Source organism: Dunckerocampus dactyliophorus, chromosome 13 (genome assembly GCF_027744805.1).
Source record: "Dunckerocampus dactyliophorus isolate RoL2022-P2 chromosome 13, RoL_Ddac_1.1, whole genome shotgun sequence".
Taxonomy (NCBI): Eukaryota; Metazoa; Chordata; class Actinopteri; order Syngnathiformes; family Syngnathidae; genus Dunckerocampus; species Dunckerocampus dactyliophorus.
The window spans coordinates 4,081,871-4,104,168 of record NC_072831.1 but is presented as its reverse complement, the minus strand read 5'-3'; the positions used below and the strand labels follow the sequence as shown (position 1 = coordinate 4,104,168).

The 22,298-nt window shown below is 43.8% G+C and overlaps 1 protein-coding gene and 9 non-coding genes across 11 annotated transcripts; 4 read left to right on the top strand and 6 right to left on the bottom strand.

Moving 5' to 3' along the window:
• Positions 1-10,529, top strand: polr1c (RNA polymerase I and III subunit C). 2 transcript variants are annotated; one of them, XR_008573500.1, is made up of 10 exons: positions 1-578; positions 1,965-2,036; positions 2,340-2,447; positions 2,965-3,097; positions 3,830-3,961; positions 5,724-5,876; positions 9,089-9,238; positions 9,848-9,874; positions 9,955-10,071; positions 10,329-10,343. XR_008573500.1 is itself a non-coding variant. In XM_054797127.1 (9 exons), the coding sequence occupies exons 1-9, from the start codon at positions 507-509 to the stop codon at positions 10,445-10,447; spliced, it is 1,056 nt and encodes a 351-aa protein (XP_054653102.1). In that variant the 5' UTR covers positions 2-506; the 3' UTR covers positions 10,448-10,529. The 2 variants fall into 2 exon arrangements, 1 of the variants encoding a protein (XP_054653102.1); XM_054797127.1 differs by lacking the exon at positions 9,848-9,874 and having other exon boundaries at positions 2-578; positions 10,329-10,529.
• Positions 10,530-14,396: 3,867 nt separating this feature from the next.
• On the bottom strand, positions 14,397-14,470 carry trnam-cau (transfer RNA methionine (anticodon CAU)). The gene has a single exon. It is a non-coding gene; the product is annotated as a tRNA-Met (tRNA).
• Positions 14,471-14,651: 181 nt separating this feature from the next.
• Positions 14,652-14,723, top strand: trnap-cgg (transfer RNA proline (anticodon CGG)). Its single transcript has one exon. It is a non-coding gene; the product is annotated as a tRNA-Pro (tRNA).
• A 1,408-nt stretch (positions 14,724-16,131) lies between these two features.
• Positions 16,132-16,204, bottom strand: trnaf-gaa (transfer RNA phenylalanine (anticodon GAA)). Its single transcript has one exon. It is a non-coding gene; the product is annotated as a tRNA-Phe (tRNA).
• Positions 16,205-17,061: 857 nt separating this feature from the next.
• Positions 17,062-17,134, bottom strand: trnaf-gaa (transfer RNA phenylalanine (anticodon GAA)). The gene has a single exon. It is a non-coding gene; the product is annotated as a tRNA-Phe (tRNA).
• Positions 17,135-17,600: 466 nt separating this feature from the next.
• trnat-cgu (transfer RNA threonine (anticodon CGU)) lies at positions 17,601-17,674 on the bottom strand. Its single transcript has one exon. It is a non-coding gene; the product is annotated as a tRNA-Thr (tRNA).
• Positions 17,675-17,855: 181 nt separating this feature from the next.
• trnap-cgg (transfer RNA proline (anticodon CGG)) lies at positions 17,856-17,927 on the top strand. The gene has a single exon. It is a non-coding gene; the product is annotated as a tRNA-Pro (tRNA).
• Positions 17,928-19,878: 1,951 nt separating this feature from the next.
• Positions 19,879-19,952, bottom strand: trnat-cgu (transfer RNA threonine (anticodon CGU)). Its single transcript has one exon. It is a non-coding gene; the product is annotated as a tRNA-Thr (tRNA).
• A 181-nt stretch (positions 19,953-20,133) lies between these two features.
• Positions 20,134-20,205, top strand: trnap-agg (transfer RNA proline (anticodon AGG)). Its single transcript has one exon. It is a non-coding gene; the product is annotated as a tRNA-Pro (tRNA).
• Positions 20,206-22,130: 1,925 nt separating this feature from the next.
• Positions 22,131-22,204, bottom strand: trnat-cgu (transfer RNA threonine (anticodon CGU)). The gene has a single exon. It is a non-coding gene; the product is annotated as a tRNA-Thr (tRNA).
• Between the last annotated feature and the right edge of the window lie 94 nt (positions 22,205-22,298).

Genomic DNA, 22,298 nt, shown 5'->3' with positions numbered 1-22,298 from the left:
TTCCATGTAAAAAATGGATGGAAATCTAACCGCTACATTTTTTAATGTGTGAATTAGCCATTAGTTGCAAATTAGTAGCAAATATAGATAGTGATTCAGCATTAACAGCAGCAAACATTAACTAATAAGCTCAAGATCGATTTATTTGCATTTGCATTTGTGTGTTGATCGGGAAATGTCATCAGCCAGTAACCTGTATACTGTATATGAAACGAAGATAAATTAATGTAAACCACTTCAAGGCAAATGCAAAGTAATTATACGAGCATAAATCAAATAATAATTAATTGATGTAGTGTTCGTTCGAAAAGTCATTGTAACACTGTAATCCTAATATAATACTGTAATACTGTATTGTTATTAATCAAAACGCAAAGTTGGAATATGTTTTGTCAGGGACGACTTACCGTACATGTGTTTCCACTATGGCGGCCCATGTACGCATGCGCAGTATGGGGTGCTGGCGGATTTAGTTCCGGTGCAATTTTGGTTGCTACACTGCGAAAATGGCGACTGCCAGAGGAAACGTGGATGAAATACGAAATCGGGTTATTTTAGGGGAATTTGGCGTGAGAAATGTAAGTTACATTTATTTTGTCTTTTTTTGGTATATATTCGATACAAAAAGAGCTGTTTGTCGTTCGTGCTTGTATGTGAAGAAACGACATTTCAGCGAAATTGTACTGTAGTTGATACTCAGGTCTGGTCTGGAAAAGAAATTGGGTCAGAAAATATTGTTTATAAACCAAATTAACCTTATTGGATTCAAACTCCACTAGTTTTGTTCATTGAAATAGGTCGATCTTTTATGTACAAATGCATATATTTTGTAATAATGCAAGGCCCCATCTCCATGCAGAGCTGCTCCATCATTTACACTTGATGATGATGAGACGTTCTTACCGCCACAACATTAACGACAACAGTATCTCTCTATCTTGGGTGTCGGTGTAAAATGAAAAATGCAGTTAACAAAAGCAGGCCCGTAACCAGGGGGGTTTCGGGGGGTTCGAACGAACCCCCCCGCGGGCCACAAAGGTCCGCTTGGTTAAAAAAAAAAAATCAAGTCTCAGGCACATTCACACTCGCAAGCTTGATGTTGTCATTTTGATGATGTCGAAAATATGCATCAGAAAAATGGGGGGGGAACCAGCCCAAACTCAACTCTGAACCCCTGACATCACTTTCTGTCCGCCCGCCACTCCGTTCCCCTAGGGAACACAGTTATACTGTAGTACCACGCACAAGCATGAGTCTTATTTATGTCTTAAATGGCACATTTTCTTTTATTATGTCTACTATATTGGGGAATAACAATGTTAAAAATGTATTTAGAAAGTTGTAAACAGGTTTTCTATGTTGTAACTCCAAAAGTATTTGCTTTATAAATAAGGAAAACTTAGCCGAATTTCACTTATCACAGTCAGGTCTGGAGCCAATTAACCGCGATAAATGAGGGATTACTGTAATTGGAAAAAATGCTAATAACCAAAAACAATTTTACAACATCGCTCTTGTGTAAATATGCCCTGACCAAGTTTTTTTTTTCTAATTGTATTTGGGTGTTTTAATTATGCCATGTTTAACTGAAACAATATTTCTTACTCCTGGCCAAGTTTGATGTTCATAAATAGAAATTTACAACAAAAACATTTGTTGTCCTTTTGAAGGAAATGAGTCCAGTGGAGACGAGCAGTCTACAAGTCTTAATTACATGTGTGAATTTTTTTTGCGAGGGTGCTGTGGCTTTTGACTTTGTGGATTATTTGAGTCTTTCTTTTGATTTACGTTATGCAAGATGGTGGATATCATATATAATTACTGATTGTATTGCAGTCATTCAGTCAGTCACTCGGCTACACTGCTTGCAGGGATGTGTGTATTGATATTTCTATACGTACAGTACAGTTGTTAGAGTATGTTATTTGAATTATCCAATGCTTTCTGATTCATTTGTTTTCCAGGTTCATACAACTGATTTCCCTGGAAACTATCCTGGCTATGATGACACCTGGGATATGCAGAAATTTCAAAAGGTATTTAAAAAAAAAAAAAGCGCTAAAGGACTCCATAGGCAATATTGCAGTTTCTGCTATTATATTAGGCGTCACACTTTTCATTTGTGTTTTTTAGCTATCATGATTTTAATGTGCTGCACAATATCAGGAAAAAATGTGATAGGTGATATGGTTGTTGAAAATATCTTATCAATATGCAGTGTAATATTTAAAGAAATCGTAAAAAAAATGTCAATGCATTATTTTCTTTGGGACGTTTTCATTTTTCAAATGACCCTGGGCGTACGCTAACCGAGGTTCCACGGTATTCATGTTTTGCAGAGCTTCAGAATTGATGTTGTGCAGCTGAATGAGAACTTTATGGAGTTTGACATGGTGGGGATCGATGCAGCCATTGCCAATGCCTTCCGGAGGATCTTACTAGCAGAGGTTTGTTCTCGATCCATATGCATATTGACATATTACTTTATTTACCTCATTTTAAACTCATATTGGTACATGTTTGTATATTTATTAGGTATACCTTTTTTGAGTGTTGCTGTGTGATGAGATTAGTGTGGATCAGACTGTTATATTGAGTAATGACCTCTTGCAATTTCCAATGGGTTGATAAGCTCGTCGTGAGTTTTGTCTTAGCTCATGATTGCTGCCTGGTCCTTATGGACTTGTGCTCGCCACAATATGCCATTTTATGACGTGGACACGTGCGGCTTACACACCGGAATATACGGTAGTTACAATTTGTTTTTTTGGCGTCATGAGCACTTTAAACCATTGAAGATGTATGATGTATAATAATTCCACTGTGGAAACCTGAACGTCTCCTGAAATTGCTCAGTGAAGGAGTATTATGTTGAAAGAAATGTTATCTGCTCTTAGGAAGTTATAACAATGTACTTTGTCAGTCATTGCTTTGAAAGAACTCATGATATGATGGTGGTTGTAGGTTCCCACCATGGCTATTGAAAAGGTTTTCATTTATAACAACACGTCTATCGTCCAAGATGAGGTGCTGGCACAGAGATTAGGCCTCATCCCCATCAAGGCTGACCCCTGCTTGTTTGAATACAGAAGCACCGGTAAGCCCTCATACTTGTCAAATGTATATCATGTATGCTTTGTTTATGTAGTAAGACTATTTGCACTTACTATTGGGCATCATTTGAAAATGTTGCCAAGAGTTCTGCGATATTTATGTCCATTAATGAGATATGTTTGTTGACATGTTCATAACTAATTTTGATCCGCAACTAACTAACTACAACAGAGGCTACACAAAGAAGCATCTAATGCCATCAACGTACGGTTTATAAACCTGCAGAGTAGTTTGACATACAGAAAATGTTTTAAATACGATTTTGAATGGTCTTAAAAATGTATGAACCTTACTTTATTTTAAAAAATGCATAAACGTCAGTCAAATGTTTGGATTTTTGAGGATGCTATAAAAACTACAAAGTGCTACCAAAGTACCTGCAAAATGGTCACAATTTATCCAGCACAAGCATGGGTCTTAAATTGTATTTAGTATGGTCTTCAAAAGTCTTAAATTTGTTGAAACCTGCAGAGACCCTGTGTAGCTACACCCACTTTTCCACTGCAGCATCAGTATTATACAGTATGTATTTGGACCGCAGGAACTGTTTTTTTTTGTTTTGTTTTGTTTTGTTTTTTTCTTTCTTTTTAAATTATATTTTCAGATTGTGCCACGGGCCGCAAATGGCCTCCAGGCAGCACTTTGGACAGTAGTTGTTTGTACTTATGTGATTTAATGCAAGAACTGTATGCATATTTTCTACTATGTGTTTCAGATAAAGACTCTGCAGAGGAGGAAGAGTCAGAAATAGACACAATCAAACTACGCCTGAAGATTAAATGTAGCAGGAACCCCAGAGCAAGCAAGGATTCTTCTGACCCAAAAGAACTCTATCAAAACCACATGGGTACGCTCCAAACTCAAAACAAAGGCCTGTAATAGCATTAAAATTCTGGAATTTTAGTGCATGGCTTGCAATGCTGCTGCAGTGATCTCTCTTGAAGGGACACTGTCAGCTCAAGATCTAAATAAAACATATGGGGCTTTCAAGCACCCAAACCCAAACGAAAATACAGTGTTACAGTAGTACACTGACATTAATGATGTATCGGTACACGGTAAAATCATGTCCCGGATCTCAATCCCGACCCAGAGATGGCACCCCACCCTTTTCCGGCCGAGAACCATGGACTCAGACTTGGAGGTGCTGGTTAAGACCAGTTGAAAAATTGCTAGAATGAATAGCTCCGCCATTCTTGTTAATCAGCTAAAAAATGGGAGTGGGCATGCTTGATGCCAGTGTTTCCAGGAGGCTCGTGGGAATGTTACTCCAGGTGGTGTAGATGGCTTCACGGAGGGCATCAACTGTCTGGAGATGATGTCCATTTTTGTAAACTTCCCTTGCCATCCATCCCAAAATGTTCTTAATTGGATTTACTGTACACGCAGGATGGAAGAAGTCCTTTTGTGAAGTGCAGAGTCCTGTTGAAAAGGCCAGTCATTACCACACAGACGAGGGCCTTCAGTCATGAGGGCTGCCCCCTGCAACATCTCCACAATTGACTCTACCATTTGATGCCCCCGCACAAATGATAGTACGGCAATGGACACGGGACACAATACACTCCTGATCAAAATCTTAAGACCAGTTGAAAAATTGCTAGAATTTGCATTTTGCACATTTGGATCTTAATGAGGTTTTAAGTAGAGCTACAATATGGAAAAACAAGAAGGGGGAGTGAGACAAAAAGCATTTTCAAAAAGTCATTTATTGAAAACAGCAATTAAACTGAAATAGGCTGTTAAACTTGAGAGCTGCACTTCTACTCAGATTTTCATCTGAGAGCATTCTACTTTATGTGTAGCTTTCCTACTATCAACAATAACATCAACAACCTGAAACCCCATTGTTCCATTGAAGGAAAAAGCACCGCAGATCAGATGGTGCCCCCTCCACTGTGCTGTGTGGAAAACATGTCAGGTGGGATCTCCATGTCATGCCAGTAATGTTGGAAGCCATCAGGACCGTCAAGGTTACATTATATTTTTTCTCATCGGAGGATAAAACTTTCTTCCACGTTTCAATGTCCCATGTTTGGTGCTGTCGTTCCAAACGGGCAGTTTTGTGGCGTTGAAGGAGAGGGCCTTGGAAGATGTTTTTTGTTCTAAAAAGCCTTTTCTCACAGATTCCGTCTGATGGTGATTGGACTGAACTCTGCACCAGTAACAACATTCATCTGGGCCGAAGATGGTCCCGTGTCTTGGCCGGCGACTTTTTTGGGGGGAGGGTCTATCACATAACTTTTTTTTTTTGTTGACCCTCAAGATGTTTGAAGAAGTTTCAAATGACTGTCTTAATGCGTCCAACCTCAGCAGCAATAGTGCGCTGCGAAAGGCCTCGCTTATGCAACTCAACAATCTGGCCGCATTCAAAGAGTGTATACTGTAGGTCGGAGCTGCACTTTGGACACCCCTGGCCAGTAGGAAAAGACATTTTCAAGTCCGGCATGCCGAAGTTCATCCAACATCCGAAAATGGATTGTGTTCAACAATAGATGTTCTACTGTACTGTATAATTCCAATCCCAATCTTTTATTTCATTCAATTCAATTGGGATTGGGGACTGAATCTAAAATGAAAAATATAAAATATGATTTTTCACATTGTAGTTTATTCCAGAGACATAAAGTGGGTCCCCGTTGGTAACCAGGCTGATGTGTTTGCCGACTCCAACATTGGACCAGTACATGATGACATCCTGATAGCTCTGCTACGTCCAGGACAGGAACTCGATATCATAATGCACTGTGTGAAAGGGATTGGTGAGTGAATTGCCACACATACGTCTTCCATTCTGTCTGGAATTTACGGTCATTTAGGCTAAAAATAAATATGCAGATTTTTTTTTACTAATAATAGGCCACATTCAACAACAAAACAGTATGATTTAGTAAAAAAATATAATTTTGGAAAACTATGATAGACTGAAGCTGCGAAATTTTAAGCATGATGTGGCGAGGAATGACTGCATTTCAAATCAGGAGGGTCTGACTAAATGTCTGTCCCCTGGGGGGGACTGGCAGAGCATAATTGACAACCACTGGTAGGGCTGGATGATATATCGATATTTCTTTTAAGCACGATATCAAAAACAAGCATATTGTCCATATCGATATTGACTGGATTTGACGCGGAGGGCCCATGTTTCAAGATGGCGCTGACCAAGTGGCAGCTAGTTAACAGCAGCTCCGTATTTTCTGCGACGTTTTAAGTGTTTAATCACCATTAAACCATTATTCCTACTTTCTTATTGTTTTTTATGGCATACCGACCCCTTCAGCGAGTGTGCTATGGATGTTCATCTTGTTACGTTTGTAGCTTGCCTCTTACTTGTTGCGGGAGACGCGTTCAAGATTCAAGAGTTTTATTGTCATATGCATAGTAAAACAGGCAGTTATACTATGCAATGAAATTCTTATTCTGTTCATTCTCCCAAGAAAAGAAAGAAAACACAAGAAAAAGAATAAGAACATAAGAAACATATATACCAATAAATTAAGCAACAACAACAGAAGAGACATTAATACAGATAAATAATACAAATAAATAAATAAATAAATAATACAAATAAATAAAAGTGCTATGAGTGTGTGCGTGTGTTGCGTGCGGCGTGTGTGAGTGCTTTTTTGAGAAGCCTGATGGCCTGTGGGTAAAAGCTGTTTGCCAGCCTTGTGGTCCTGGACTTCAAACTCCTGTAGCGTCTGCCTGACGGTAGGAGTGTGAATAATGAGTGTTGTGGATGTGTGCTGTCCTTGATGAGGTTGTGTGTTCTGCGTAGGACTCTAGATTTATAAATGTGTTGCAGTGAGGGGAGGGCTGCCCCAACAATGTTCTGTGAGGTCTTGATCACCCGCTGGAGTGCCTTCCTATCACGTGTTGTACAGTTACCGTACCAAACAGTGATGGAGGGTGTAAGGACACTTTCCATAGTGCATCTGTAGAAGCAACTAAGGATTTTGGTGGACATGCCAAATTTCCTCAGTCTTCTCAGGAAGTACAGTCTCCTTTGGGACTTCTTCATAATTTGTTGGGTGTTGTGAGACCAGGTGAGGTCCTTGCTGATGTGTGTGCCAAGGAACTTGAAGGTTTTCACCCTCTCCACCCCAGTCTCATCAATAAACAGGGGTCTATGTGGCTCCTTTTCCCTTGTTCTTGGGTCGATGATCATCTCTTTAGTCTTATCTGTATTGAGAAGGAGATTGTTATCATAACACCAAGCTATGAGGTCCTCCACCTCTCTTCTGTATGATGTTTCAACACCACCAGTGATCAGGCCGATGACTGTAGTGTCATCCGCAAATTTAATGATGCTGGTGTTGTTCTGGGAGGCCACGCAATCGTAGGTGAAGAGCGTGTAGAGGAGTGGACTCAGCACACACCTCTGTGGGGTCCCAGTGCTCACAATTCTTGAGCTGGATGTGCGATTGTGGACTCTGACTGACTGGGGTCTGCCTGTTAGAAAGTTAAACACCCAGTTACAGAGGGGGGGAGACAGGCAAAGTGTGAGGAGCTTATTTGTGAGTTTGTGGGGGCTGACTGTATTAAAAGCAGAGCTATAGTCTATAAATAGCATTCTGACGTATGTGTCCTGGCCCTGTAGGTGAGAAAGGGCTGTGTGGATGGCAGTGTTGACTGCATCATCCGTGGACCGGTTCTGGCGATATGCAAACTGTAGAGGGTCCACAGTTGCCGGGATGCTCTTTTTGATGTGGGTCATGACTATTCTTTCAAAGCACTTCATAACAATAGGAGTGAGTGCTATAGGGCGATAGTCATTTAAGCAGGTCACGTTGCTCTTCTTGGGTACGGGCACTATGGTGGTGGACTTAAAGCAGGTCGGTACAGATGCTTGTGCAAGCGACAGGTTAAATATGTCAGCAAGCACATCAGCTAGCTCTGATGAGCAAACCCGAAGTGCACGTCCTGAGATGTTGTCTGGGCCTGCTGCTTTTCGTGGGTTTGTTTTGTTCAGAACCCTGCGCACATCAGCTGATGTCACCATGAGAGGTGAGTCCTGTGTGCTCCCCAGGTTCAGCCACCCTCTCTGCTCATCAGGAGTTTGGGTGTCAAAGCGGGCATAGAACTCATTCAGCTCATCTGGAAGTGTGGTTTGGCTGGACGTGGCTACGCTACTCCGCTGTCGATAGTCTGTGATGTGCTGGAGCCCCGCCCACATGGGCCAAGGGTCTGAGGTGGAATAGTAGCCCTCCAGCTTCTGTCTGTACTGTCTTTTGGCCTCTCTTATGGACCTCCTCAGGTCATATCTGGCCTTTTTGTAGTCCTCAGCGGTGCCCGTGACAAATGCAGTCGAACGAGCACGTAGCTTAGCCTTTACATCACAGTTCATCCACTGTTTTTGGTTAGGGTATTTTCTGTAATACTTGGTGGTGGTAACAGTCTCTATACATGTGCTAACGTTCATTCACAGCTCCATTGTTTACACTCGGGAGCCGCTGTTAGCTTTGAGCTACACAGCCCTTCACTACACCGAGCAGCCGGAGATCCGGAGGAAGAAAGGCTGATAGCGGGAATGAACAGCGGAAAGACGGTATAAACCATCTTTACCGTCTGTCTTCATAGGAAACGTGACATGGTAGAGCTAAAGGCGCTAGCTAACCCCGCTGCAGACAGACTACCGTGACTGCAACCTGATTTAAGATTAAAGATTATTTTTTACTTTCTTTGTATTTATTTTAAAAAGAGAATATTCTATTTTGTTTCAGTGGCTATTTTTCAAGACGATTTTTTTTACATTTTAATAAAACAACTTTGCACGCATATTTGGCTTTGACTTTTGTCTAAACTCACTTTTTGGAAAAGTATTGCGATATACAGTATATCGATATCCAACCTAACTACAGAATATCGGCATATGAGTTTTGGTCCATATCGCCCAGCCCTAACCACTGGCCTAGTCTAATCTGAGACCTGTACAAGTAGAATAGAAAATCCCATTACTTTTCTCTTTCAACAGGAAAGGATCATGCCAAGTTCTCTCCGGTGGCCACCGCAAGTTACCGCCTCCTGCCAAAGATCACCCTCCTGGATACAGTGCAGGGAGAGAAGGCGGAACGGCTAAAACGCTGCTTTTCACAAGGAGTTATAGGCCTGGAAGATATTAATGGTAAGACGGAAAAAATACAAAAAGAAGCACAGCAGGCAGAATTATCACTTATAAGTAGGGGTGTACCCATCCACAGTTTTTCACTTATGATCTGATCCCGATATCTAAATTTGAATTGCTGCCGATACCGATGCAATTCTGATTGCAGGGCTCTGTTTGCTTTAATTGAATATCAGCAAACATAGCTGTCTCCACACGTGCAGCGCCATACACACACACAAGCGCTCAGCCTGACGCGTTCACGGCTCCACAGACAGTCGGACAACACAGAATTTTCCACGTCGCACATAACTTCAGGTGGCTGCATTGTCATTATTGTTGATTTGATATGAGGCAAGAATGAGACCCAGAAGTTTTTTGTGTAGTGTTAAAAGTTTGTGTCCGACTGTTTTGTGTGACCATGAACACGTCAGGTGTTGTGTGTGTGTGTGTGTGTGCGTGTGTTTGCCGATACTCTTCTGGCTACATGAAAGCCCAGATTTGGCTCATGCATCAAAACTCTCCACTGGTGGTATCGCAAATTTGCAATACGTAAATAATTGCTGGTATCGGAACCCGATATTGTTGTTGGATGATACGTACTTGTAATGTTTTCTGTGTATTGCCTAGCCTGCAAATGAAGTTGGCTGGATTTTGGTTAGTGTTCAGAAACAATATCTTTATCTAGGATGACTTAGTTTGATGCGTGTGATACGTAATCTATTCTTTTTCCTCAGGGGAAAAGGTTGCTAAAGTCGTCAACAGTCGCTTGGATACATGCAGCAGGGAAGTTCTACGTCATGATGATTTAAAGGATCTGGTGAAGCTCGGAAGAGTGCGAGACCATTTCATCTGTACGTTCATTTCCATGGTGTAGGCATGCACTTGCGTTGGGTTCAAACTAGAAAACTCATGTGGACATCTTTCCGTCATCAAGTGATCTCTTATTGGCAGTGAGGAAAATAGTTTTGAAGCAGCAGATGATATTATTGTATTTTGATTACATGAGCAGATGTCAAAGACTGCTAAAACTTAAAAGTAAAAAAAAAAAAGTTGATTTAATCTCTACAATTAGGATTGTCTTTTCATGATATTATTTCTTTTCTAACAGTTTCTGTGGAGTCGACAGGAATCCTGACCCCAAACCTCCTTGTCAGAGAAGCTATCAAAGTTCTTATGGCCAAGTGTCGGCGATTCCTAAGTGAACTGGACTCCACTGACATGGAGTGAAGTGAAGATCTACTACAATGACATGGTATTCGTGGAGATGTTATTTTAAACTTGCTTTTGCAATAAAGGTAATTAGAATGTGTCATTTCGTTTGGCTTTGTTGACTTGATATAGGAATGTTGTGTGTCTTGTACAGGATGTTGCCCCGTGTAGCATCAAGTACGTTACATGTGACTGCTTCATTGTAACAACTTCACACAGTAAATGGTCACAATCACTGTGGCCAACTTTTCAGTCAGAAAAGTAGCTATTGGCTGTCCTGGAGGTCGCTAGATGATGCCATCGTCTAATTGACACACATTTGGACATGATGTAAAGTTCTGCAGGAAAAAGCATAACCTCGTAGGAGGGGCAAAAGTGAGTAAAAACAGCCTTAATTACATTTAAAGCTACAAATAAACTTGGTTCGTGGTTTGTTTATTTAAAATTGGCCATCATTTCATCAAAATGAAATAAATATTTTAACTCGGTCAGTGCCTCTCAAGTTCTGTCATCACACGTTGGCTAATGAGAACTTTTTAAAATTACAACAATTGAACAGCGAATACCCGATTATGCTGTTTATTCTATGGCTCACATTAATATTACTCAGTGTGGTTCGTGAGTACCGCACTCTTCTGGTGAATATTTGTAATAGCAACTGAGGTTCACAATAAATATAGGCAATATATAGACTTATCAATGACTTACATTTACCCGAAGGATTGGAAGATAATCCACTAAGAGTAGCAATAGGCTTAACAAAATATAAACACACCCACCTCATATCCAGACTTACTGACAATAAAGAAACATTTGCGTTTTAGATCTGGCTGTGTAAAAGAGGGTGAACTCCATCCCTGCAGCTCGCACATGCATTATTAATTTGCACTTTTACTGTGCTCTCAGCGTGCCAAGGAAGCCGACTGTACACTGGTGGCTACCTGTCAACAGCACCAGCTGTTGCTCACTGACAGCACAAAGTACAGAACAATACATGCTTTCACTTGTAAGTCCCGAATACCAGGAACTCCCCGACGACGTCTGAAAAAGTCGCTAGATGTGTCGCTAGTCGCTTTTGAGAAAATATGTCAAGGAGGGTTGAATGTCGACAGATCTAGCGACAAAATCGCCAAGTTGGCAACACTGCATCCACAAGGGAACATAACACTGGGTGAAAACGATGTCATACAAAAGGTACACCTACATGTGGCGTCAGGACCACGTGACACACCAAAACAACAGAAGAAAAAAGCACATGCGCACAAAGTCTTCCACTTCGCTCACCCGGCTTATGTAGACTTGATGAAGTGGAAGGACTATGCGAATCACCTTGGAGTGCAAGACAAAAATTTCTGGGAGAATGTCGCCTGGGAGTCATGCCAGTCGAAATATTCAGATACTCTGTTGGATTTTCCGCAGCAGTACATTAATCGCTCACTTCTGGTCACGTGACGGAGACGGGATGGTAGTGTCATTGTTTTCAGACAGTAGCATTTTGCCTGTCCATACTATTAATGTCATATTTGGATGACTTCTATAAACTCCCGAGGCCTTGAGGACCAAGAGACTTTCAAATGTAACGTTGAGCCCCCTTTATTACCATTGCTGGTAGCAGGCTTGGTAGCGGTGGCCTAGTTGCTTTAGCTTTCAGCCTAGCATGCAGGCAGGCCCGTTTGCCTCGTTTACGCCTCAGATGCTTTGCTCACCGGGTATTCAGCTCACCAGGCCCGCAGGCTGCTGCGTTCTCCCGGCGCAGAAGAAAGGCAAAATCTGAGAGGCGAAATGAAAGTTCATTGTGAACCCTGCCGATGTTCAAAAGTGTCTCTCTGTTGTAATGTAATGCGTGAGTGTGTTGAATGCCCAAAATAAACACAAAAATAGAAAAAAATAGAAAAAAGCCTGCCTCTTTGGTCCTGATTTGGAACACATTGTCAATAGTCTGTTTTCTGAGCCCACTCATTAACCAGAGACACGTTCAGCAAGGCTTTTTAAATGATCTGGCAAGGCAAGAACAACATTTCAACTGTGCTGAAACCCGGGATTGAACCAGGGAACTTTAGATCTTCAGTCTAACGCTCTCCCAACTGAGCTATTTCAGCTGCAACACAGCATTTCCGCTTTCCCAGTCAGGCCTCAGTTCTTCAAATGTAACCAGGCTGGGCGGGTTGCCCTTGTCTTTTGCCGGCTAAAAGGAGGTCTTCGCAGATGAATCTCAGAGCCTATCACTGGTCACCTGAACAGGGACTGCTCGTCTGACTGTGGAACTTTTGTCCAGAAGGCATTTGGCTTGTCCAAGTGGGCACTTCAAATGTAAGTGGAGCTTAGAGGTGGCAATTTCAGGACAGGAGCTTCTTTCTCCATCCACATCTTCTCAGTCCAAGGCGAGCTCACATATTCTGCCTCGACTAAGCCGGAAGTCAGTAGGTCGGTCGTGTCCAAATTGATCAGGGTATTATTGCATTCAGAAATGATGGGATTTTCTTCAACGCAACAAGAATTCTCATAGGTAGCCGTGAAGGAGCCATAGATCTTCAGTCTGACGCTCTCCCAGCTATTTCAGCTGTGGAACGGGTTTTCGGCTTTTCCAGGTCAGGGCTCAGCCTGTCAAATGTAAGAAGGGGCACCAGTCCCGTTCCTGGTGCCCCTGTGTTTTGGGGGCAAAAAGGAGGCTTTGGCAAATGAACCTCAGAGCCTATCACTGGTCACCTGAACAGGGACTTGAATCCTGGACACTCAGATCAAAAGTCGAATGTGTCAGTGACTGGCTCAACCTTTGTCTTATCTGACCATAAAATCTTTTACCCAGAAGGTGTTTGGCTAGTCCGTGTGGGCAGTGTCCAACCTAAGTCTGTCTTATAGGTGGCAATTTCGGGAGTGGGGCTGCTTTCTCTCTGTCATGAGCATGTCCATGGCAAAGCCAGATATCCAGCCACTTGTATGCCAGAAAATTTCAGTCACGTGACTTTTTAATGTCAAAGAGCGGCCTGGATAGCTCAGCTGGTAGAGCATCAGACTTTTAATCTGAGGGTCCAAGGTTCAAGTCCCTGTTCAGGCGGTGAATGATAGGCTGCTTCACCTACATGCAAAGCCTGTCTCTTTGGTCCTGATTTGGAACACATTGTCAATAGTCTGTTTTCGGAGCCCAGCTATTGTCCAAATTGACAAGGCCTTTGTCCTGAGCGTTGTAGCACACAAGACCAGTTCCAGAAAAAATGGGATTTTTGTCAAACATGGAAACAACCAAGCCACTGTTGGGCTTTCAAATATCACCTTGGCGTCATCAACTTGTGCCATTGTAGTGTTTGGATCGTAAGCTCCCCGAACGTTCGCTGGATTTTCAGAACGAAATCTGTGTCACTCATTAACCAGAGACACGTTCAGCAAGGCTTTTTAAATGATCTGGCAAGGCAAGAACAACATTTCAACTGTGCTGAAACCCGGGATTGAACCAGGGACCTTTAGACCTTCAGTCTAACGCTCTCCCAACTGAGCTATTTCAGCTGCAACACAGCATTTCCGCTTTTCCAGTCAGGCCTCAGTTCTTCAAATGTAACCAGGCTGGGCGGGTTGCCCTTGTCTTCTGCCGGCTAAAAGGAGGTCTTCGCAGATGAATCTCAGAGCCTATCACTGGTCACCTGAACAGGGACTGCTCGTCTGACTGTGGAACTTTTGTCCAGAAGACATTTGGCTTGTCCAAGTGGGCACTTCAAATGTAAGTGGAGCTTAGAGGTGGCAATTTCAGGACAGGAGCTTCTTTCTCCATCCACATCTTCTCAGTCCAAGGCGAGCTCACATATTCTGCCTCGACTAAGCCGGAAGTCGGTAGGTCGGTCGTGTCCAAATTGATCAGGGTATTATTGCCTTCAGAAATGATGGGATTTTCTTCAACGCAACAAGGATTCTCATAGAAAAACATGGTTTGAAATGTTTCAAAAGTAGCCGTGAAGGAGCCATGGAAACAGCCTAAAGGCACTGCTGGGATTTGAACCCAGAATCTCCTGTTTATGAGACAGGCACTTTGACCGACTCAGCCACAGCGCCCACAAAGCTGCAGAATTTGCACCTAAGTTACTCTTTGCCCTTAAAAACAATAACAAACGTCAAAACCACGACAACGCAATTTACCAATGCAATCGCATCATGTCAATTTTGGTACCAAGGGAATCCTGTCGTTTTGGCCGAAATGCTCAGCAACAAACAGCCGCCCTCTCAAGCTACCAAGGGCTTGTTGGTCTAGTGGTATGATTCTCGCTTCGGGTGCGAGAGGTCCCAGGTTCAACTCCTGGATAAGCCCTCCGTCTGTATAGGCTGACTTTTGACTTGATTATAACCTTTTAACGTAATTTCCCTAAAAAACGATCAAATAATGGAATGCTGTCAACTTTATCGTAGTCTGACACTGTGTACTTGGGGATCAGACAATGTCAGACACTTGCTATCGCCGGTTCCATGGTGTAATGGTTAGCACTCTGGACTCTGAATCCAGTGATCCAAGTTCAAGTCTTGGTGGGACCGACTTCTGCGTCTTGGACGGTCACCTCCTTTTACGTTAAGTGTGTGTGATTAGGGTTTTTTTTATTTGAGGATTTGAGTTGAAATACATATCTATAAATACCATATCAGTTGTTTCCCAAGATCAGGATGAGTTCCCAGAATGACGGTAAGGTCCGTGACAGCTGATGTCATACATCAGCTGGCAATATATGCATGTGAGGTAGACACTTCGGTTGTGTGTGGGGCGACACAAGTCTTTTCAGTTCCTCTGTCGAGTCAAGAAGGACACAGCACTGTACTGAAATCTGGGACCTTTAGATCTTCAGTCTGACGCTCTCCCAGCTATTTCAGCTGTGGAACGGGTTTTCGGCTTTTCCAGGTCAGGGCTCAGCCTGTCAAATGTAAGAAGGGGCACCAGTCCCGTTCCTGGTGCCCCTGTGTTTTGGGGGCAAAAAGGAGGCTTTGGCAAATGAACTTCAGAGCCTATCACTGGTCACCTGAACAGGGGCTTGAATCCTGGACACTCAGATCAAAAGTCGAATGTGTCAGTGACTGGCTCAACCTTTGTCTTATCTGACCATAAAATCTTTTACCCAGAAGGTGTTTGGCTAGTCCGTGTGTGCAGTGTCCAACCTAAGCCTGTCTTATAGGTGGCAATTTCGGGAGTGGGGCTGCTTTCTCTCTGTCATGAGCATGTCCAGCAATCCAGCCACTTGTATGCCAGAAAATTTCAGTCACGTGACTTTTTAATGTCAAAGAGCGGCCTGGATAGCTCAGCTGGTAGAGCATCAGACTTTTAATCTGAGGGTCCAGGGTTCAAGTCCCTGTTCAGGCGATGAATGATAGGCTGCTTCACCTACATGCAAAGCCTGCCTCTTTGGTCCTGATTTGGAACACATTGTCAATAGTCTGTTTTCGGAGCCCAGCTATTGTCCAAATTGACAAGGCCTTTGTCCTGAGCGTTGTAGCACACAAGACCAGTTCCAGAAAAAATGGGATTTTCGTCAAACATGGAAACAACCGAGCCACTGTTGGGCTTTCAAATATCACCTTGGCGTCATCAACTTGTGCCATTGTAGTGTTTGGATCGTAAGCTCCCCGAACGTTCGATGGATTTTCAGAACGAAATCTGTGTCACTCATTAACTAGAGACATGTTCAGCAAGGCTTTTTAAATGATCTGGCAAGGCAAGAACAACATTTCAACTGTGCTGAAACCCGGGATTGAACCAGGGACCTTTAGATCTTCAGTCTAACGCTCTCCCAACTGAGCTATTTCAGCTGCAACACAGCATTTCCGCTTTTCCAGTCAGGCCTCAGTTCTTCAAATGTAACCAGGCTGGGCGGGTTGCCCTTGTCTTTTGCCGGCTAAAAGGAGGTCTTCGCAGATGAAATCTCAGAGCCTATCACTGGTCACCTGAACAGGGGCTTGAATCCTGGACACTCAGATCAAAAGTCGAATGTGTCAGTGACTGGCTCAACCTTTGTCTTATCTGACCATAAAATCTTTTACCCAGAAGGTGTTTGGCTAGTCCGTGTGGGCAGTGTCCAACCTAAGCCTGTCTTATAGGTGGCAATTTCGGGAGTGGGGCTGCTTTCTCTCTGTCATGAGCATGTCCATGGCGAAGCCAGAAATCCAGCCACTTGTATGCCAGAAAATTTCAGTCACGTGACTTTTTAATGTCAAAGAGCGGCCTGGATAGCTCAGCTGGTAGAGCATCAGACTTTTAATCTGAGGGTCCAGGGTTCAAGTCCCTGTTCAGGCGATGAATGATAGGCTGCTTCACCTACATGCAAAGCCTGCCTCTTTGGTCCTGATTTGGAACACATTGTCAATAGTCTGTTTTCGGAGCCCAGCTATTGTCCAAATTGACAAGGCCTTTGTCCTGAGCGTTGTAGCACACAAGACCAGTGCCAGAAAAAATGGGATTTTCGTCAAACATGGAAACAACCGAGCCACTGTTGGGCTTTCAAATATCACCTTGGCGTCATCAACTTGTGCCATTGTAGTGTTTGGATCGTAAGCTCCCCGAACGTTCGATGGATTTTCAGAACGAAATCTGTGTCACTCATTAACTAGAGACATGTTCAGCAAGGCTTTTTAAATGGTCTGGCAAGGCAAGAACAACATTTCAACTGTGCTGAAACCCGGGATTGAACCAGGGACCTTTAGATCTTCAGTCTAACGCTCTCCCAACTGAGCTATTTCAGCTGCAACACAGCATTTCCGCTTTTCCAGTCAGGCCTCAGTTCTTCAAATGTAACCAGGCTGGGCGGGTTGCCCTTGTCTTTTGCCGGCTAAAAGGAGGTCTTCGCAGATGAATCTCAGAGCCTATCACTGGTCACCTGAACAGGGACTGCTCGTCTGACTGTGGAACTTTTGTCCAGAAGGCATTTTGCTTGTCCAAGTGGGCACTTCAAATGTAAGTGGAGCTTAGAGGTGGCAATTTCAGGACAGGAGCTTCTTTCTCCATCCACATCTTCTCAGTCCAAGGCGAGCTCACATATTCTGCCTCGACTAAGCCGGAAGTCGGTAGGTCGGTCGTGTCCAAATTGACCAGGGTATTATTGCCTTCAGAAATGATGGGATTTTCTTCAACGCAACAAGGATTCTCATAGGAATACATGGTTTGAAATGTTTCAAAAGTAGCCGTGAAGGAGCCATGGAAACAGCCTAAAGGCACTGCTGGGATTTGAACCCAGAATCTCCTGTTTACGAGACAGGCACTTTGACCGACTCAGCCACAGCGCCCGCAAAGCTGCAGAATTTGCACCTAAGTTACTCTTTGCCCTTAAAAACAATAACAAACGTCAAAACCACGACAACGCAATTTACCAATGCAATCGCATCATGTCAATTTTGGTACCAAGGGAATCCTGTCGTTTTGGCCGAAATGCTCAGCAACAAACAGCCGCCCTCTCAAGCTACCAAGGGCTTGTTGGTCTAGTGGTATGATTCTCGCTTCGGGTGCGAGAGGTCCCAGGTTCAACTCCTGGACAAGCCCTCCGTCTGTATAGGCTGACTTTTGACTTGATTATAACCTTTTAATGTAATTTCCCTAAAAAACGATCAAATAATGGAATGCTGTCAACTTTATCGTAGTCTGACACTGTGTACTTGGGGATCAGACAATGTCAGACACTTGCTATCGCCGGTTCCATAGGGTAATGGTTAGCACTCTGGACTCTGAATCCAGTGATCCAAGTTCAAGTCTTGGTGGGACCGACTTCTGCGTCTTGGACAGTCACCTCCTTTTACGTTAAGTGTGTGTGATTAGGGTTTTTTTTATTTGAGGATTTGAGTTGAAATACATATCTATAAATACCATATCAGTTGTTTCCCAAGATCAGGATGAGTTCCCAGAATGACGGTAAGGTCCGTGACAGCTGATGTCATACATCAGCTGGCAATATATGCATGTGAGGTAGACACTTCGGTTGTGTGTGGGGCGACACAAGTCTTTTCAGTTCCTCTGTCGAGTCAAGAAGGATACAGCACTGTACTGAAATCTGGGACCTTTAGATCTTCAGTCTGACGCTCTCCCAGCTATTTCAGCTGTGGAACGGGTTTTCGGCTTTTCCAGGTCAGGGCTCAGCCTGTCAAATGTAAGAAGGGGCACCAGTCCCGTTCCTGGTGCCCCTGTGTTTTGGGGGCAAAAAGGAGGCTTTGGCAAATGAACTTCAGAGCCTATCACTGGTCACCTGAACAGGGGCTTGAATCCTGGACACTCAGATCAAAAGTCGAATGTGTCAGTGACTGGCTCAACCTTTGTCTTATCTGACCATAAAATCTTTTACCCAGAAGGTGTTTGGCTAGTCCGTGTGGGCAGTGTCCAACCTAAGCCTGTCTTATAGGTGGCAATTTCGGGAGTGGGGCTGCTTTCTCTCTGTCATGAGCATGTCCATGGCGAAGCCAGAAATCCAGCCACTTGTATGCCAGAAAATTTCAGTCACGTGACTTTTTAATGTCAAAGAGCGGCCTGGATAGCTCAGCTGGTAGAGCATCAGACTTTTAATCTGAGGGTCCAGGGTTCAAGTCCCTGTTCAGGCGGTGAATGATAGGCTGCTTCACCTACATGCAAAGCCTGCCTCTTTGGTCCTGATTTGGAACACATTGTCAATAGTCTGAGCCCAGCTATTGTCCAAATTGACAAGGCCTTTGTCCTGAGCATTGTAGCACACAAGACCAGTTCCAGAAAAAATGGGATTTTCGTCAAACATGGAAACAACCGAGCCACTGTTGGGCTTTCAAATATCACCTTGGCGTCATCAACTTGTGCCATTGTAGTGTTTGGATCGTAAGCTCCCCGAACGTTCGCTGGATTTTCAGAACGAAATCTGTGTCACTCATTAACCAGAGACACGTTCAGCAAGGCTTTTTAAATGATCTGGCAAGGCAAGAACAACATTTCAACTGTGCTGAAACCCGGGATTGAACCAGGGACCTTTAGATCTTCAGTCTAACGCTCTCCCAACTGAGCTACTTCAGCTGCAACACAGCATTTCCGCTTTTCCAGTCAGGCCTCAGTTCTTCAAATGTAACCAGGCTGGGCGGGTTGCCCTTGTCTTTTGCCGGCTAAAAGGAGGTCTTCGCAGATGAATCTCAGAGCCTATCACTGGTCACCTGAACAGGGACTGCTCGTCTGACTGTGGAACTTTTGTCCAGAAGACATTTGGCTTGTCCAAGTGGGCACTTCAAATGTAAGTGGAGCTTAGAGGTGGCAATTTCAGGACAGGCGCTTCTTTCTCCATCCACATCTTCTCAGTCCAAGGCGAGCTCACATAATCTGCCTCGACTAAGCCGGAAGTCGGTAGGTCGGTCGTGTCCAAATTGATCAGGGTATTATTGCCTTCAGAAATGATGGGATTTTCTTCAACGCAACAAGGATTCTCATAGAAAAACATGGTTTGAAATGTTTCAAAAGTAGCCGTGAAGAAGCCATGGAAACAGCCTAAAGGCACTGCTGGGATTTGAACCCAGAATCTCCTGTTTACGAGACAGGCACTTTGACCGACTCAGCCACAGCGCCCGCAAAGCTGCAGAATTTGCACCTAAATTACTCTTTGCCCTTAAAAACAATAACAAACGTCAAAACCACGACGACGCAATTTACCAATGCAATCGCATCATGTCAATTTTGGTACCAAGGGAATCCTGTCGTTTCGGCCGAAATTCTCAGCAACAAACAGCCGCCCTCTCAAGCTACCAAGGGCTTGTTGGTCTAGTGGTATGATTCTCGCTTAGGGTGCGAGAGGTCCCAGGTTCAACTCCTGGACAAGCCCTCCGTCTGTATAGGCTGACTTTTGACTTGATTATAACCTTTTAACGTAATTTCCCTAAAAAACGATCAAATAATGGAATGCTGTCAACTTTATCGTAGTCTGACACTGTGTACTTGGGGATCAGACAATGTCAGACACTTGCTATCGCCGGTTCCATGGTGTAATGGTTAGCACTCTGGACTCTGAATCCAGTGATCCAAGTTCAAGTCTTGGTGGGACCGACTTCTGCGTTTTGGACGGTCACCTCCTTTTACGTTAAGTGTGTGTGATTAGGGTTTTTTTTATTTGAGGATTTGAGTTGAAATACATATCTATAAATACCATATCAGTGGTTTCCCAAGATCAGGATGAGTTCCCAGAATGACGGTAAGGTCCGTGACAGCTGATGTCATACATCAGCTGGCAATATATGCATGTGAGGTAGACACTTCGGTTGTGTGTGGGGCGACACAAGTCTTTTCAGTTCCTCTGTCGAGTCAAGAAGGACACAGCACTGTACTGAAATCTGGGACCTTTAGATCTTCAGTCTGACGCTCTCCCAGCTATTTCAGCTGTGGAACGGGTTTTCGGCTTTTCCAGGTCAGGGCTCAGCCTGTCAAATGTAAGAAGGGGCACCAGTCCCGTTCCTGGTGCCCCTGTGTTTTGGGGGCAAAAAGGAGGCTTTGGCAAATGAACTTCAGAGCCTATCACTGGTCACCTGAACAGGGGCTTGAATCCTGGACACTCAGATCAAAAGTCGAATGTGTCAGTGACTGGCTCAACCTTTGTCTTATCTGACCATAAAATCTTTTACCCAGAAGGTGTTTGGCTAGTCCGTGTGGGCAGTGTCCAACCTAAGCCTGTCTTATAGGTGGCAATTTCGGGAGCATGTCCATGGCGAAGCCAGAAATCCAGCCACTTGTATGCCAGAAAATTTCAGTCACGTGACTTTTTAATGTCAAAGAGCGGCCTGGATAGCTCAGCTGGTAGAGCATCAGACTTTTAATCTGAGGGTCCAGGGTTCAAGTCCCTGTTCAGGCGGTGAATGATAGGCTGCTTCACCTACATGCAAAGCCTGCCTCTTTGGTCCTGATTTGGAACACATTGTCAATAGTCTGAGCCCAGCTATTGTCCAAATTGACAAGGCCTTTGTCCTGAGCATTGTAGCACACAAGACCAGTTCCAGAAAAAATGGGATTTTCGTCAAACATGGAAACAACCGAGCCACTGTTGGGCTTTCAAATATCACCTTGGCGTCATCAACTTGTGCCATTGTAGTGTTTGGATCGTAAGCTCCCCGAACGTTCGCTGGATTTTCAGAACGAAATCTGTGTCACTCATTAACCAGAGACACGTTCAGCAAGGCTTTTTAAATGATCTGGCAAGGCTAGAACAACATTTCAACTGTGCTGAAACCCGGGATTGAACCAGGGACCTTTAGATCTTCAGTCTAACGCTCTCCCAACTGAGCTACTTCAGCTGCAACACAGCATTTCCGCTTTTCCAGTCAGGCCTCAGTTCTTCAAATGTAACCAGGCTGGGCGGGTTGCCCTTGTCTTTTGCCGGCTAAAAGGAGGTCTTCGCAGATGAATCTCAGAGCCTATCACTGGTCACCTGAACAGGGACTGCTCGTCTGACTGTGGAACTTTTGTCCAGAAGACATTTGGCTTGTCCAAGTGGGCACTTCAAATGTAAGTGGAGCTTAGAGGTGGCAATTTCAGGACAGGAGCTTCTTTCTCCATCCACATCTTCTCAGTCCAAGGCGAGCTCACATAATCTGCCTCGACTAAGCCGGAAGTCGGTAGGTCGGTCGTGTCCAAATTGATCAGGGTATTATTGCCTTCAGAAATGATGGGATTTTCTTCAACGCAACAAGGATTCTCATAGAAAAACATGGTTTGAAATGTTTCAAAAGTAGCCGTGAAGAAGCCATGGAAACAGCCTAAAGGCACTGCTGGGATTTGAACCCAGAATCTCCTGTTTACGAGACAGGCACTTTGACCGACTCAGCCACAGCGCCCGCAAAGCTGCAGAATTTGCACCTAAATTACTCTTTGCCCTTAAAAACAATAACAAACGTCAAAACCACGACGACGCAATTTACCAATGCAATC

Coding starts and splice junctions, on each gene's coding strand:
- polr1c (XM_054797127.1), top strand. CDS start 507: ATGGCGACTGCCAGAGGAAACGTGGATGAAATACGAAATCGGGTTATT. Junction 2,037..2,339: donor ATATGCAGAAATTTCAAAAG/GTATTTAAAAAA, acceptor CATGTTTTGCAG/AGCTTCAGAATTGATGTTGT. Junction 9,239..9,954: donor AGGCCTGGAAGATATTAATG/GTAAGACGGAAA, acceptor CTTTTTCCTCAG/GGGAAAAGGTTGCTAAAGTC.